The 16,924-nt window shown below is 39.7% G+C and overlaps 1 protein-coding gene across 1 annotated transcript in view; it reads left to right on the plus strand.

The window, feature by feature from the left end:
* Positions 1-16,924, plus strand: part of LOC117560779 (cGMP-dependent protein kinase 1-like) — a 108,183-nt gene that overhangs the window by 48,876 nt on the left and 42,383 nt on the right. The window contains 3 exon segments of the mRNA XM_034237797.1: positions 9,466-9,571; positions 13,476-13,495; positions 13,498-13,538. Coding sequence (XP_034093688.1) covers positions 9,466-9,571; positions 13,476-13,495; positions 13,498-13,538 — 167 coding nt within the window.

Here is a 16,924-nt window from a genome sequence, read left to right on the forward strand (position 1 = left end):
AATATATTAACTAAATATAATTGAATCAGCTAAATTAACTGAGCAGATCATAATCATATTTCTAATTGTGCATACAGTATGTCACTTTGGGTTTACTGTGAAAGTTTAGGGTTAAAGTCCCGATGTGACACCAGTGTCACAGCGATGTTTGTCTCATTTGTTTCATATCAATTTGATCAAGAAATCTTTCCACAACAGGTTAAATGTAATAAAGCACATGTTATGTAAGCATTTTAATTCTTAAATGGCTTGAATCATACCTTTAGCAACCAAAAAAAAGCTTTTAAAATGTAACTAGTTCTGTCAAATGTGTTAGTCTGGCATCTTGGACATGTTGTTATGGGAACACAAAATCAAATGACCTGGACCATGACCGTTCAGTGTGTGTCACTTAGGGACTTTGAGATAAAAATAAAGACTAAAGCTGTATAAGGAACTTTCCAGAACATTTAAAGTGCATGTGACACCCGTGTCACAGTGATTTTCAAGTAACAACACAGTTTTTATTTTAAATAGCATAATGGCAAATTATCCTTTTGTAGTGACAATGGTATATCGTGACTGATTGTCAATATAGACAGCTCAACCCATCTCGCCACTCATATGACTTTAGTAGATGCTATTCCAAAGTAAAAGGGGGTCAACTGAATTTGTTTTTTTAATAATATTGTTTTGGTATCCAGAAGATTACTGGACAATTTTACATGATTGGTTTTTAGATGAAGAACATTAGCATATCTGCAATCACAGTGCTACCTTGAGAGATAAATTAGAAGCTTATTTAAACGGACACTAAAACTACAATCTACTTAATGTGTGCATGTTTATGAGAAACCTCCAAACAATATTGGCAATAATTGATGAATAAGTGTTGGAAGGGAGGTTTGTTAATGTTACAGAGATGAGTGGAAAATGCTTTTAAGAGCTAAAAGCACGCTTTTAGGAACACTTCTATTCAATCAGCCTCTGACAGGTGGCTTCCGACACAAAATGGAGAGGATGCCGTCTGTGCTCAGTGTCAGATTCATGCATTTCAATATTATGACTTCCACACCCCCAGTGTCTTTTCCATTTCAATTATGACATTGTTGGACATAGATGGATTTTAAATTAAACTTTCTTTTATATTACTGTTAGAAAAATATCACTCGTCACCGGCTTGGTCTTCAATATCAGGATACATTTATTTATTATCCTTGCAAGAATGGAAGTAGTCATCACACACAGGGCTGCATGGGACAAATAGTTCCCAGAACAGTGTCCTTCAGATGCTTATATACAAGAGAGGGAGTTGGTTACTGTTTGCATACTGGTTCAAAGCAGTAATCTGACATTAGTTAAGATTAGCTAAGGCCTGTGTAAGCAATATAACATGACAGTGACTTTTATGCCTATCTCTCTAGGGCACATGTGTCAAACTCAAGGCCCGGGGGCCAAATCAGGCCCATGGTGGATTTAATTTCGGCCCGCAGGATCATTTTGAATTACTATTAGATCTGACCCGCCGGTATATATTGCACGCACACCTTCACTCCATCCTGAGGATTTCCTCAGCTCAGAGCCTGAGCCCAAACATTGATGAACTTGCACCCAAGATGAGATGCCAAGTATCTGGCTTGATCTAGCATCACAGAGCAGCACACTGAGTTTCAATGGATGTTTCCTTTTGCTCTTTTTTTCTTGCGACAACAGGGCATGTTTGTTTTTTTCTTTGAGGGAAATTGTTTTTTGAAGCTGTTGTTGGCCTGTGAAAAAATGTAATCATAAGAAATAACTCCGGAAAAGCTGCAGATAGAGCCATAAGAAATGAATGCAAATTATTATTTAATGTTTAATGTTGTTTTTATAGGCAATAATTTAAGCTTTGTTAGTTCCAGGTTTAATACGTGCAATAAGTTAATTTCAATACGTTTTGCAATAAACATTGAACCAGTCCGGCCCTCGACTAGTACCGATTTTTTTTATTTTGGCCCACTATGTATTTGAGTTTGACACCCCTGCTCTAGGGGCTGTGTCATCAGGCCAATTTTAGGAACATAGCTATCATAACTTCAACACAGTGTCTCATGAGCGTCATCCATGTAGTTATACATCCGGCTACGTACACAGCTACGTAGGGCCTCTCTTATCATGTGCTACTCTGATATAGAAGGAACATTCAGTATTTTCCCAACAATTACCACAGACGAAATAGAATAAAACCCAATATACCAGCATTTAGACCTTTTATTCTCAACAAAAGATGGGCTTCCCTCTGAGCTCTGTAACGTGGGTGGAGGGCTGGTGGTATGACGGTCAGCTCAATATTTCTCAAGCAGCTGCTGCTCCAAGTCCACAGACTCCACTGACTCCCACATGATGGGGTGAACATTGGTAGAACTGGCAGCAAAAGAATACATCTGATTAAGCAAGACGGTTTTCTATGTTAGGAGTCACTGTGATGTGGAGCCTGTCATAGAGAGCAAAAGCTCCCATCATGACAAAATAAATGCATTGATCGGGATAACAACAAATCATCATAATCAAAAGTTCTTAGGCGTGGGAATTTGAAATATTTGGATCAGTGTATCTGTATTTACTACACAGTCTTATGTTCTTTAAAGCTTCAGCTAGTATCTTTGAATAAATCATGTACATATGCTTCCCCAGTGCACCTTGGCATTTGCTAGACAACCCTACGCTGAATGAAAACAACCAATCACAAACGGGAGCCTCTAGCGCAATTACTGCTCTTGAACTCCAAACTGTCAACACAAGGCAGCTTTGTTTGAATATGAATAGAGTTCTGTTTAGCTGAAAATAAGACAGACTCTAAACTTTGCGCCATGTTGAAAACAGTCAAGCCAAATCAAAGCACTGTACGTACACCAATTGTGTTGTTTTACAGCTAAGCAAATCACTACATGTGTTTGGGCCGATGCAGTAACAGAATCTTGATGCGTATTTGATTGGCATCGCCTAAGTTGATAGTTTGATCAGAGTTCACGAGCACTGATTAAAACACTTCTTCGCTTTGAGTGGTTGTTTTCCTTCGGGGTTGCCGGAAAATTGCAATTAACATTAAGAGCACAGATTATCTGTCTCATGCACTACTCCCAGGATATAGTGTGAGTCTCTGGAAATATGACACAACATTATTCTTCAATAAAGGTAACCAAGTGTAGCTTTAAGCCTCAAATATATTAGTAACAATTAGATTCATAATTATGAAGATAATTCCTTTTCTTTTTGCCTCTAGGGTCTGTGACACTGGCGTAAATGACCTGTCCTGATTTCTCACGCTCTAAAGAGCTAATCCAGATGTAATCAGACTTGGCTGATTTTAATAATGACTTAGTGGGAAAGAAGATTACACTCTTCCACTCCTGCAGCCCTGACAGCATCGCTCTCTTATCGCTTTCCAAAACGAGCCTTGCGGGAGGCCTCAAAGGAGTAGAATTCACGTGAATATGTGTTTTTGTGTGTGTGTGTGTGTGTGTGTGTTGTTAGAGATTAAAAGGGATATCTAGTCCGCTTTTCAAATCTCCGCGCGTCCCTATCAAGCTGGTTAATACAGGAAGTAATCCAGAGCTACCAAATAACCGTTACTTTAATGATAATATGACAATACAAATACAATCAATACAGTACAAATTCAACACAGTTAATCCCTGGGATCCCGAATTTACCTGCACGTGAGCCAGCCAGAGGAAAGAGGCTGAACACCGCGTGTGTGTCTGTTTATACTATTTGACAATGGGAGGAGTTATCAGATCCTCCCATTTGGAGCTCATTGATTGGCCGCCCAAATATCACAGACACCTCCGACCTTAGGTTTCCCCAACCACTGTAGCCAGATAAGTTGAATGCAAATCAAGACATGCTCTCACCTTCCCCCCATCTTCCTTTGTCCTCAAAAACACATGTCAAAAGGCCCCAAATCCAGCTCACAGTTTTACCCAAATTATTCTCATTTTAAGCTTATCCATAGTTTGCTAACATGAATAAATACAAATATAACTCTACAGTGTGTGTGTGTGTGTGTGTGTGTGTTGGTCAGAGATAAGAATATGGTTCAAAAGAAGGGAGAGTTTAGGAAAAAAAGTGTTAAAGACAGAAATTAAGACATTTTAGGTCGAGGCAACTCAAAAGATTTGACTAAGAGAAATGTTTAGAGTGACGAGGGAACCAATTAAAATGCCCTCAACTTAACATAACATACTGTATTATTCCAGGGTGAGAATTCTTATGCTTGGTGCTCCCACTAATTTGTTCAGAGACACCACACCTTTTCTCGGCGCTGTGTAACCCGAGGTTAATCATCTACAAGTGTTAAATTGAATGATCACCAACGACATATGTTGATTAATATTTCCTAGGTTTGTGTTGTGAAAGTGGGAGAGGAGGATGAACAGAAATCACAACTTTGCTGTGAGTGATATACAGTATTGTGTCAAAAATATTGCACTGAGATAATGTATTATGATGTAACTAAAGGCATGTCAGTAGGAAGTAAATACATGCTATAAATAAATGCTTCTTTAGATGGATGAACATGGTGAGAAGGGGAGCTTATTTTAGAACATATTTTCTGTCAAATGATCAGTACAAAGTGATGTACGTTGAGCATTAAACCGTGTTAATAGTATTATACCATGTTACTAGCTAAATGTATTTCTTATCATGAGAGTGTACTACTTTCCCTGCACACTTCACTGCTGGAAACCTTAGTCTAATCTTTATTTAAGTACCACTTTAATGTGGCCCCCGGTGCTTTTGGAAGGAATGGTGGATGTTCTGCAGAGCAAATGGCAGAAGCTTCATACCTCGGCTGAATCATCGTGGGCCAGACGTAGACTGTTTTGAGTCATTTCAAACCCCATTAAATTGCATGGCACTCACAACAAAAATCAAGATTACTGTCACAGAAAAGCACAAAGTTTGGATGTTTTCAAAACACCCACGCTCTCCACATGTACACTGTCATGACAAGAATACAGAGAGGAAATGTCTAGATCATCCTATATTTATATCATGTAATGAGCCAAAATATGATTATAAGAACACACAAACACACAGCATTTGCATAATTCCCTAGGCCTGCGGAAATTCAGTAACAATAAATTATGACTGAGCCATACAAATGAGTGATGGCTTGTACTATTTTATCCTGTGGTGACATCCATTTTTATATTATCTTCCAAATTCAAATAGCTTTATTGGTATGATTGTGACGACATTAAAGTATTATTTCCTCATGCTTAAACACTCTTTTGGCATACTACATGTGCTAGTTGCCCAGCCATGGTAGTATAGGGAACAACATTGATCTTTTGTTGCAAATAATTGGGAACATTTGAAGCGTGAGGGAAGAAAGGAGGAGCACGGATAAATGATAATGATAACTTGCTTGGCTGTGGGCAGCGACACTATTCATAGCCATCCTTTACTCTGAGGTGGGATTACATTCAATTGAGAGGAGCTTTCAGGGGCTGAGAGAAAACAGGTGTTAAACAATAGTCAGCAGGGTGTGCATTGAGATAAAAGCGATTTTAATTTAAGTAGCAACATTTGTTTTATAAATGTATGCCAATTACACTCTATGCACATACAGACACCAGTCATTGTTTGAAAGGACTATCAAAATGTCATATTTAGGATGTAATGCCAATAAAGTGGACACACCTGCTTCATAATACACCATCAAAACACCTGACCTGATTACTCTGTCTCTGTACGCCCACACACCGGTGCATCACGAGATGATGCAAGTCAAGAGGCCACTTGGCAGCATCAATGGGAGTATATTTTCTACAAAAGGAGCAATTGTATCACATTTACTCACTGAATCATCCTGGCTAAAAAAACTGCATCCTCTGTCTGCATAAAGACATGTGTGCTACAAGTTTGACGCACATCAAATATGTCGTCACTGCCTATGTGTGTTGCACTGAAACGATTATTGCAGATAGATAAGATGCATATGTCTTAATCGTTTCACCACATTACATCTACTGCGAAATTGAAACCAAAGCGGCTGGAATTGGAAAATACTTATGATCATGTTGCATTACAAGAAGATGACAGGATAACATTAGATAAGTTACAATTCAATGCAACAACAATACAATGGAATCTAGACAAATTGGCCTCCACTTTGCTTAAAAAGTGGAGGCCATATTCCCACTTATTATCAGGTTGGTTTGCATCAATGTGATGTTTATCCTGTGTTTACCTTTTGTTCAGTATAAGCAGTAAACACTTGTTGCATAAATGTAGAGTCCGCATGGCTGTTGATCGCCTCACTGGAAAAAAACACTGCCCAATCATTTGAAAACATTCACAGACATCCTTCAATCTGTCTAGTACTGCCTTGGGTATTATGTGCGTCCAAAAGGTTGTGGAGCTAATGGTTGGCGACCCACGAGCATTAAGACATTCATCTGCGCCCTCACTACAGGATAACTAGCTCCCTGAGTCTCACCGCAATTTAGTCAAGCCTCCAAATAATACGTTTACCTACTGCGGTGAGCTGCAGGCTCCCTCCATATCTTATTTCCCAGTGCACCACACTCCCACACACCAAAACACTCCATTGCACTCTGCATAGCGGGAGAATACGTCTAACCTCCCACTCTTGTTGCTTTGGGGTCAAATTAGAAGGTTACTCTAATAATTTCTCTCAAGACCTATCTCCATTTATTTGTGCCTTCAGTTTACATTGGGGGTAATCACACCTAAATATATGACCTTTTTCATTGGATAAGATATAACAAGATCCAGATATAGTCCAACGTAAAAACAAACAAACAATAATGCCTTAACGCCCTAAAATATTATGGAAGCTGTATGGACTCTGGTATTATTGTTTAAATCTACCGGGCCGACAGTGTTTCACAACGTATATTTTTACAGTTTTTGTTAGTGTGTTACGATTGCTTACTGTTATATTTCTGTGTATGTAATGTGTGAGTGCACACAATCTGGGTTCTGTACCTATCTGAATTAACTAACAGGAGGTTAAAAAAGATAAAAGAACAACTTGCGATCTGTACCACACATGATTAGACATGATTTAAACTGTAACAATGTGCCTATGAAATAAGTCAGTGCACTACCTGGAGAAGATATTTTCAAGGTGTTGTTAGAAACTATATCTACAGGCTATATATATATGTATATCAAACAAGTAAGTCTTTTCATTTACCATCTGTTTTTATGTGTATATCTGTGTGTATCTGATATCTGTGCGTGCTTGTACGGGATGCCTGCATAACTGTGTATACATACATCAGTTTGTGGATACATTTTTATGACATGCTGTGTGTTTCGGGGTTCCTGCTCCAAGAAAGTGTCTCTAACTAAAATAAGCGTCAGGCTTTGAAATGAGGGCATTTCCCCTGTGGTTTGGCCCTATTTTAAAGTGCTGCAAAACTCTTGGATTGTACTGTAGAGGAACAATTGTGTTGTGTGTGCAACCGATCAGTCATAATGTGTGTTTATATGTACAGGAAATCCTGGAGTTTATGAGTTGTTGTGTTACCACTGGTATACATTTTGTGTATGTGTGTTGATAGAGCCAAAAGGCATGCAGAAAAACAGGAATCGACCCCCCGATCTGAAAGGTCAACGCGGATATGCCTTAAACTTTAATTCTCTTTAACATCCAACAGAGGGCGACTCAATTGGTTGCAAAAATCAGTCAATTTATATAGAAGTCTAGAAAACGACCTTACTTCTTATTTGACTTTTTACTTCATTAAAATTGTGCAGACATGCCTTTGGTCTCAATTGCTAGGTGTATATAATTGGATATACACTGCAGGCCCAGATCGAAGAAAACAATAATTGTATGATGATAAATAAATACCACATTGTTATTTTTTAACTCTGAAGAAGTATCACACTGGGATGATGGGAAAGACAAACAATCTAACGGACAAAATACCAAGTAGACTGAGTCTTCTCTGACAAATGTTCTTCTAATATTACTACTTGTCCCTGTTGCCACAAATCTCCTGGGAGATCTCCAGATTTGTTTTGGGGTCAGACTGGAGTCTTTCTTTTCATTACTCTGACAGTGTATTGTATGAAGTCGAAATTATAGCATTTCTTGCTAAAGATAATGAACTGGGAAAACCCCAAAGCTATTCTAAAAGTATTGCAATAAACTGCCCTTGACATAAAAGAAGCACTGAATATTTGTTTTATAGTTGCCCCTACGACCCAGTTTCTTCTAAGAAATTGGGCTGAATGTAGAAATGCAATGACATCTACAGTAGGTGCGGGTTATAGGTTCACTGCTCTGATGAAAACCAGCAAAGCCTGGAAAAAAGTCATCTCTTCACATCAGAGATATGTCAAGGGGAAATATATTCTGATCAAAAGTGACTACAGAGGACTTCAGAAAAAGAGCGGTTGAGCCAGAAAACCCTGAAAAAGACAAGAGAAAGGAATTTCGAAAGACCCAGGCCTCGAATCAATCACCAGTCCGGTGTACAACTGGAAGAAAATGGATGAGATTTAACATTGTTTCTGATCTTTGAAAGACTGGTTATTCTGTAAGGATTGCTACAAGAGAACTTTACATTAATCAAGGTGGTGTCAAAAAAGAAGCAATGCATTCTGGGCATTTCTCACACTGGCTATGTTCGAACCACAGCTAGAAAATCACTAAACATGGACATTTTACATTGACGTTCAATGGAGCAATGCTCTGTGGCCAAAGAGAGAAAATGCTACATTTAAAAAACGGGGAGAAAACAATTTCACCTCTATTTGATCCAAGTAAAAAGAGCATTATGATTTGGAGTTGGAGCCTCTGGGCCAGCGCAGATTGCGATCATTGGCGGGACAATCATTTCCATATTCTTTGGGGATATTGTACAGAAGAATAGCAAGGGTAGCTGGTTGTAATTTAAAACGTATTTTTGTCACAAAGTTTGATAATTGTCCTTAAAGCACAGAGCAATCAGAAAATCAAGACGTTCAACTAATTTCAGACTCCTGACCTTAAACCAATTAAAATACTGTAGCGTAACTTGAAGCAAGCCATCCATGCAAGGTATTAGAAAAACACCAGCAGCTCCAACTTCTGAACAAGACTAATTGTCAAGAATGCCTCCTGTTTGCTTTCCAAGCCTAACCATCAGCTAGAGAAAAGTTTTGGATGTCAGGTCTAGCCAACAATACAATACCATAACATTAAAAAAGGTCCACTGATTTCTCCTCTTTAAAGATCTCAGTATGACTTTGGTTTAAATATACTATAATAACTATCATTCTTGTCATATCTCCAGTTCCATATTCAATGCTTTAAAAAGGCATGTGATATTCACCATATCCATATTGTGCATGCCCAAAGCATCAAGCTGTTGCAGGGCATGTATGACGCGTAAGAAGATCGGCTGCATTATTAATCCAATTTTGTCCAAGGGTAAAAACTGTCTTTCACTTGACATTGCTAATGTGTATTCTTCTTTCCAGCACTAACAAACGTGAAGCTGTGGGCCATCGACCGACAATGTTTTCAGACGATCATGATGAGGACGGGTCTCATCAAGCACACAGAGTACATGCAGTTTCTAAAAAGGTGAGGAAGCTTGCATACATTTTTCCCACAATGACATTGCCAGTGAATAGGGCTTTGATCTAAAAAAACAACAACAAATTGAGTTAACTAAATTAATAATTAATCCAGTGGGAATGTGCATGTTGCTCAGAAGATTCCATACTCCTCATATTTCCCATTAAGTTATAAGTGAACTGCTGGTGCATCACATAGAGAGCCTCGCCCCCAAACCACCAGGTACCCATTATGACTTAAAAGGCTTGTATGGAGTATAGGATAAAAGAAAGATTGATCAAACGACAGAGGGAGAGCATGTGTTCAGTTATCAAGATGCATGAGATGCAATTACAGAATACATCTCTTCTCACCCTCATCTCTGGACGACGCTTCTGTTTTCCCGCCACTTTGTTCTTCATCGAGCCAATCGTGAACATTACATCACAACTTCCCTCTATTTCATATGCCACTCTCATTTTCTCATGACTTGGTTTCAGGGCAGATTGTCAATTGTCTTCTCACTTCGTTTCACTTATGCACTCCATTATTTCCGTGATGTAAGTTCTCACATAATAAAAGCGCACGCTCTGCCTTGGATCGTTTCTACTGAGGGGAACCTCATGAATCACGGAGATCAGGATCAGACTGACACTTTTTGACAGGCGGGAAAACCAGCTCTTCTCTCTAGAACTTCCAAGAAATCTTCACACCCAAACTATTAAATAGGTTGTATATTAACTCCTTGCAAACTCATTGACTGTTCCTGAAATAAGTCCTTTTGATGTTTTGAAATAACTTAAACGAACATTTTTCACATAGCACGCAACCATAGGAATATAGACATGGTTAGAAAATACAAATATTTACTGTACAGTCTTTGTCACCCAGTCATTCACTGTCCTCCTTTGACATTAGCAGGTCAACCTTTGCCTACATTTATTTAAAAAAATGCAACCTTTGTTGTATCTACAATGCCTTTTCACTAGGAAGGGACACTTTAATACATACAGCATGAAAAAATACTTCCAACCGGATTACAAATAACACCATTAATCTTACTCTCAAACCCTAAAACTGAAGCTATTTAGGTGATGGGCTTTGACTAACAAAAGGACCCAACTCTTTGCTGAGTATAAAAGCATGTTTGGGCAGCTCTTGCCTCTCATGCGGCTTTCACACCAGCGCTTTTTCCCTTTCTAGCTCCGAGCTAGAGCTTTTCTGGTTCAGCTCCGTTTTCCCTTTTCTGCTCCCGCTCTGTTCACACCGCCCCAGCACCCGACTGGTGCTGCCGCGCTGGCTGCGTCATGACGTCACCGTTACAATCGCTGATTTGCTCCCCAACGGCATTACCGGCGCTCACAACAACGGGGAACTGCGTCGGGGTCGATGATCGTGTTGCTTTTAATCACACGAAGCCAGAATAAATTGAACTAACGACTTCTCCAACCTATGCTTTTTTCCTCCAGAGTGCCGTGGGTTCATTGTTTATTAATGTGTTTTCTGCAGCATTTACCGACCGCTGCAGTGTTTGGCTGCTCTTCCACGGGAGTTTATTCTCCTCCGTTAGCTCCCGGTTAGCTCACACCTGCCGCTCTAAAAGTATTCACTGTCCGACTCACACAAGCAGCTGATACATATCCCCAGTTCCCTTTAGCCTAAGTGAATGTGTGTCAGGTCTGAATTGACGCTGTTTGGTATCACAACGCTTGTTTATGAAAGTTTCTCTGGTATAAAATGGGTGATGTTAGCATAGCACCGAAGCTAAACTGACTACTTGCTATTGCTATCCTATTGTGGCATAAACCGTTTTCTACAGGCACATGTTACCGGCGTATTTTTAATTATGATTCTACTTGTGATTAGTCGGAACACGACAACCTGTTGCAGCCCATGTATGGATTCCATCCGATAGCTGCTATAAATACAAAACAACACGTCTGCCTCTCTCCACAATGATCAATAACAGTGAACGGATGGTCAAAGTAAGGTACAAATAAACAGAATCACACGAAGCCTGGTTAGTGGTTGCCTGACTTTATAAGTGTGTTTATAAGCACTACTGCTTGTAGGCAGGCATGACAGGTCGACCCTGTTCAGGGGAGGAGGGTTTAGTTTCCTGCAACGGCCTCGACGTAAGAGACGACGTAAGCGACGCCACCTCTTAGCTCCGAAGCTCTTTGCCTCTAGAGAACCGACAATTTTTTGGAGCTGGAAGTGAACCGGATTCCGGAGCTAAGAGGCCCAGCGCCGCTTGCCGGTGTGAACAGGAAAAACCGGCGCATTGTCAGGCTCCAGCTCCGAGCCGGAGCTGAAAAGCGCTGTGTGAAAGGGGGCATCATCGAGTGGTTCTTTTACAAAACTATCCAACCGATATGTAAATATTTTATAGATATACATCAAATTGCTTGGCTTGGGCTCTGTTTGGAGGAGTATCTGGGGGGGAGTGGGGAGATTATATATTTAAAGCATATCTTTTAATCCACAATAAACACATCATGTTTTTTTGTTGCCCAAGAAGCATATCTAATACGAGAAAGATGTGGTTAATTTGAGTTTAAGAGCAAACACATTCAGGTCCCTGAGTCTTCCTCCCACTGTAAACTGCTGTGAATTAATATATTTGCTCTCACAAGTTGTGTAGGAACACAAATGAAAAACTGACAGACAAATCCCACAAGGAATAACATACAGGAAGTAAGTGTGCTTGTGAATAGCTTGTTTATTACCTCTCCCAAGATGTATTTCTTATTACTCACATTGCTCCAGGAGGAGATACTACACGATGGTGTGTAATGAACTGACAAACATCACCTAGGTTTGCAAAACGCATATTGCTGCAATTGATTTTTTTAAGGGTTGGTGGGCTTTTTACTCAACCATCTGCCTCCTTCCACTTTAGATAAAAGTCTCGCTATAAGGCATGAAATACAAAGCCAATCTGCCCGATGATTTGGGAGAGCTCAGAAGAACGATCATAGAAATGCATTAATCAAGACAAAACCCTTCACCAAAGAAGTGGCCAAATTTCTCACGGCTTTTCTCAGTGATTGGAAAATCGCGACAGAATTGATTAAGGTTGTCTCGTGCTTTACTCACGTTCAAACAGTAACTGTAAGGGAGGTTGTTTATTTGATGTTAGAACGTTCAAATGATCACAACCCTGCATTAGTTGAAACCACACTTCCCCATTGGCCTATTATAATTAATTAATTTCCTGTAACACAGTTAATATGTTAAATGTAAATGAACTGCAACAGACGCTTATTTTTGTGGTCAACAGCTTCACAGCTCAAGGGAGTGTAACTCCATATGTGTCATGTAGAGTGGGATCATCTGTTCACTGTCTAGCTGATTAACTAGAAGCCACAACACGAGGATCAACACCCAGCAGCTAGGGCCCGGGTTTGGGGGCCAAGACGAGATGGTAGTCAGATTACTGTAATAAAGCATGGGAAAATGAGGGGAAGAGGGAGGATGGAGAAACACTGAGAGAGAAAGATGAGATGGTGAGATAAGTCCTTTGTTCGCCAACAGGGGTTATTTTCTCTCCTCCTTCATAAACATTGGGCCAGTTTTATTTAGTAAGCTTGATACAGGCAGATGCATTCATTGAGGCTGCCGGGAAGCCAGCAGAAAACAAACATTAGGGCCTCATACTGGCATATTCAACCAAAGGACCAGCTTCCTGCCGTGTACTAGACACGTAGCACACTCCATGCTGAAATATTATATGTATATACTGTAATGCAATATACAGCCCAGCTCCCATAGCATAATATTGATTTTATGTGTTCCTGTTCCTATATTTATGTGCATAGTGTTCACCGCACATTAAAGGGTCTGACTTCTTTCTGGTAAACTCTTTTAAAGCTCAACAGATACTTCTGCTGATATCAACACTTGCTTTTTTCTTTCTTTGTTCCTACAGCGTTCCTACATTCCACGACCTGCAGAAGACATTCTGAGCAAGCTTGCTGATATCCTAGAGGAGGTAAGTGCCTTGTTGTTAAGCCTGAAAAATCAGATGTCACAGGCCTACTCCACACATCTTAAGAGGGTTACATACATTAACGTCCTTTTGATGTAGTCAGGAGGGGAGCCAGAAGGGAGAATGAAGAGAGGATGGAACGTGAAAGTGTGCGTTGTGGGATTTAAGAGTAGTTGGGGACGGGTGGCGCGGTGGTCTGTGCATCTGACCATCAGATCAAGGGGGGTGCTGGGGAACTCCAGTTCGAAACCCGCTCCTGCCGCCACTGCGTCAGGCCGTTGTGTCCTTGGGCAAGACACTTCATCCGGATTTGCTCCTGTGGGTATTGTCCACAGTACATGTATGATACTAATGTGTACTTGTAAAAGCGCCTCGATGACTTCGAGGCGTGAAGATGGACGGTGTGGCGCAGTGCGCTGTGCAATGATCATCAGATCAAGGGGTGAAACCCGCCGCTGCTGTGTCTGTAAAGCCGTTGTGTCCTTGGGCAAGACACTTCACCTGAACTTGCTCCTGTGGGTATTGTCCACAGTGGTGACCATTGCATGTATGATATGAGTAATGTGTATTTGTAAAGCGCTTTGAGCATCTGGAAAAGCGCTACAAGTTGTTACTTTGTTTTTATTTTGTTTTATTTTCATGAACAGTTCAGGAGTCTGAATTGACAACCATTTCAGCTTTCGAAGGCCGTCAAACAATGTAAGCAAAGTGAGGCACAGCGTAATTGATTTCAGTTAATGATGCAGGGTGACATCCGTTAAATGTCAGCACGGTAACCTACTTTAGCAGTTAATTGTTTCATAGTGAATAAACTAATTTCACAGTACCATATTTTAATGTAAATCAAGTGGCTGACTGCAAGGCAGAGATATACTCCTGAAACTCTACACTACAGCTTGTGTTGCTTTGATATGCAGTTGACATAAATGGACGAAATGGAGGCATGCAAAATCATTTGTACGTCTCTCTAACTGTTTTCTTCATGCTGGTGACACTGTTCGAGTTCCATTCCTTATTTATCAACTTCATAACATTTACAGAGAGGCAGTTGTTGGGAATAAAAAACATTAAACAACCAACAACTATAAATACATATAAAAAAGGAAAATTAAATGCAAGTAAAAACAAAATAAGAGATTAAACTTAAATGAGTGCAAGTTTAAATAATGTATTAAAATATAACATGGATCATTACTTATATTAATTGCAATGAATGATCTCAGTGTAAACAGGAAGGTATTAAGTGTAGATGCCAGTGGACATTTTGTGTCTCAATAACACATCTCTACCCATCTGCACACCACTATGTTTGATGTTTTTTCCAGCATAATTTAGTTATGCAAACACGTTTACACTTGTGTGCTGCTAACATCCAGACTTCAAATAAGGCTTCTGGCTGCTTTTGTTATTCAATGACACCGAGTGTACATTTGCATTCATTTATGTAGCTACGATAAATTAGTTCCAGATCTTTTAGATTTTATGAAAAGATAAAGTACATTCATTAAACAAATGTTATTATCAACTGAGGACCATTCCAATTTTTACCATGTTTTGAACTATATTTTCAAGTAGTGTATCCTGTAAAAACAGCAAATGATTTGTTTAGTTTAAAACATCCCTTAGTTCGTAATGAGAACAAAAACCATTGCAGCCACCCCCTCAATTTAATGAATTACTTTAAGAACCTGCACAAAGACAATTTTCAAAGCTGTAATTAGTTACTCAGAAACAAGGAAACAGAAAAAAGAGAAGGCAGCAAATTCAGAGTCTCATTAGTTGAGTTGCCATACCTGATGTAAGGAATAAGTCCTTGACTGACAGGAAAGCATGAAAAATGACCACAAGTCAACATTTTAAACTGTGCTGGCGGTGGATTGCATTGGGCAAGCCAGCGACCCTTGGATTCCAAATCAATGCAGAATAGTTTAACTACATAGTAGCACAACGCCTCTTTTTATTGTATTTAGTCCGCCTTAATATATTGTAACGTTCGACAAAAGGGAGTCGGAAACAGGCTTCAAGTTATGGAGGGTTTATTAACTCCTTGGTCACTCACGGACACAGGTTACATGTACAGGTTGTAGGTTTATCCTCACACACCACTCTACACCCCAACTCACACCCATATATAGGGTCAACGTCACAACGTCCCCGCCCTCCGCCGTCTGCTCCCCCAACCACAGGCCCGCACCCAGACCAGCATCACTGTGCAAGCTCTGTGATTGGCAGAGAGACGGGGGATGCTAGAGTGACACACTCAGCATCCTATACAGGTGTCGCTACAATATGTATCTTATTAAAAACAGCATTTTATTTATTGAAACACCAAGATCCAATAAAAAGAGAAGCATCCTACACATCCTCTGTTGTAATACAATGTTGCATTGAATCATTATGTCACATAGGCTACCATGAAAGCTAAGAGAAGAGGTAAGAGACTTTTCCACAAAATAGTTCATACATATATGCATTTGAAATAGAAACAGCAGTAAACTCCAATAGATGTGTCTTACTTATCCAGTGAAGCAACATGACACTGGGTCACTAGATGTGGATGTGGTCATGTCACAATTCGCTGTCTTTTTTAAGCATCATTGTCACTTGGCAAGTTAGCACGGAGTATTAAAAAACATTAAGAGTCATTTAAACGATATCTATTGATGATACCTGAGTGAAACCCTGTGGTTAAGTGGCTTGGATATGCGCTATGTCCCTCTGACTGTTAAATTAGTAAAGATAGGGTGCGTGCGTGCCTAATATCCAACTTAGAAGGTTCTAGGAGCAGTGGCGGTTCTAGACCAATTTGACTGGGGGGGCCAGGCTGGGGCCAGTTATTTTCTGATGGGGGGGCACAATAATGCAGGACGAAAAAGACAAAGACAGTATAAGTAATTGCGCATACACCTAAGAAAACAATGCAATACAGTTATTGGTATTTGTTTCATTACATTATTATATGCTTACCTTTGGGTGCTGTTTTGGGTCTGTGGGACCCCGTTTTCAGTGTTTACTAAAAGAAAATGTATGCAATTAATTATTTTAACCTGCTTTATTTGGGGGTGGACCTCACCTACTCTAGGGGGTCCGGGGGCATGCAGCCCCGGGAAGATTTTTTTTAAATGTTGAAGTTAAATCTGGTGCACAAAATGAATTTATGGATACAGCTCTCAACACTCATATGAAAGAGAGCTGTATACTTTTCAATAATCAAAACATCTTTAGAATATGATCACAACCAATAACAATCATTTAAACTTGTTTAATCTTATCTTATGTTACCTATAGTATTCTAGTATTCTTTCTTTTTATTTATGCATATTTTACTAATCACTCCCCTTTCAAACTGTCCTATAGCACATTGGAATGATTTCTTTATTTTTTAACAC

The sequence above is a fragment of the Gymnodraco acuticeps genome, unplaced genomic scaffold (genome assembly GCF_902827175.1).
Source record: "Gymnodraco acuticeps unplaced genomic scaffold, fGymAcu1.1, whole genome shotgun sequence".
NCBI lineage: Eukaryota > Metazoa > Chordata > Actinopteri > Perciformes > Bathydraconidae > Gymnodraco > Gymnodraco acuticeps.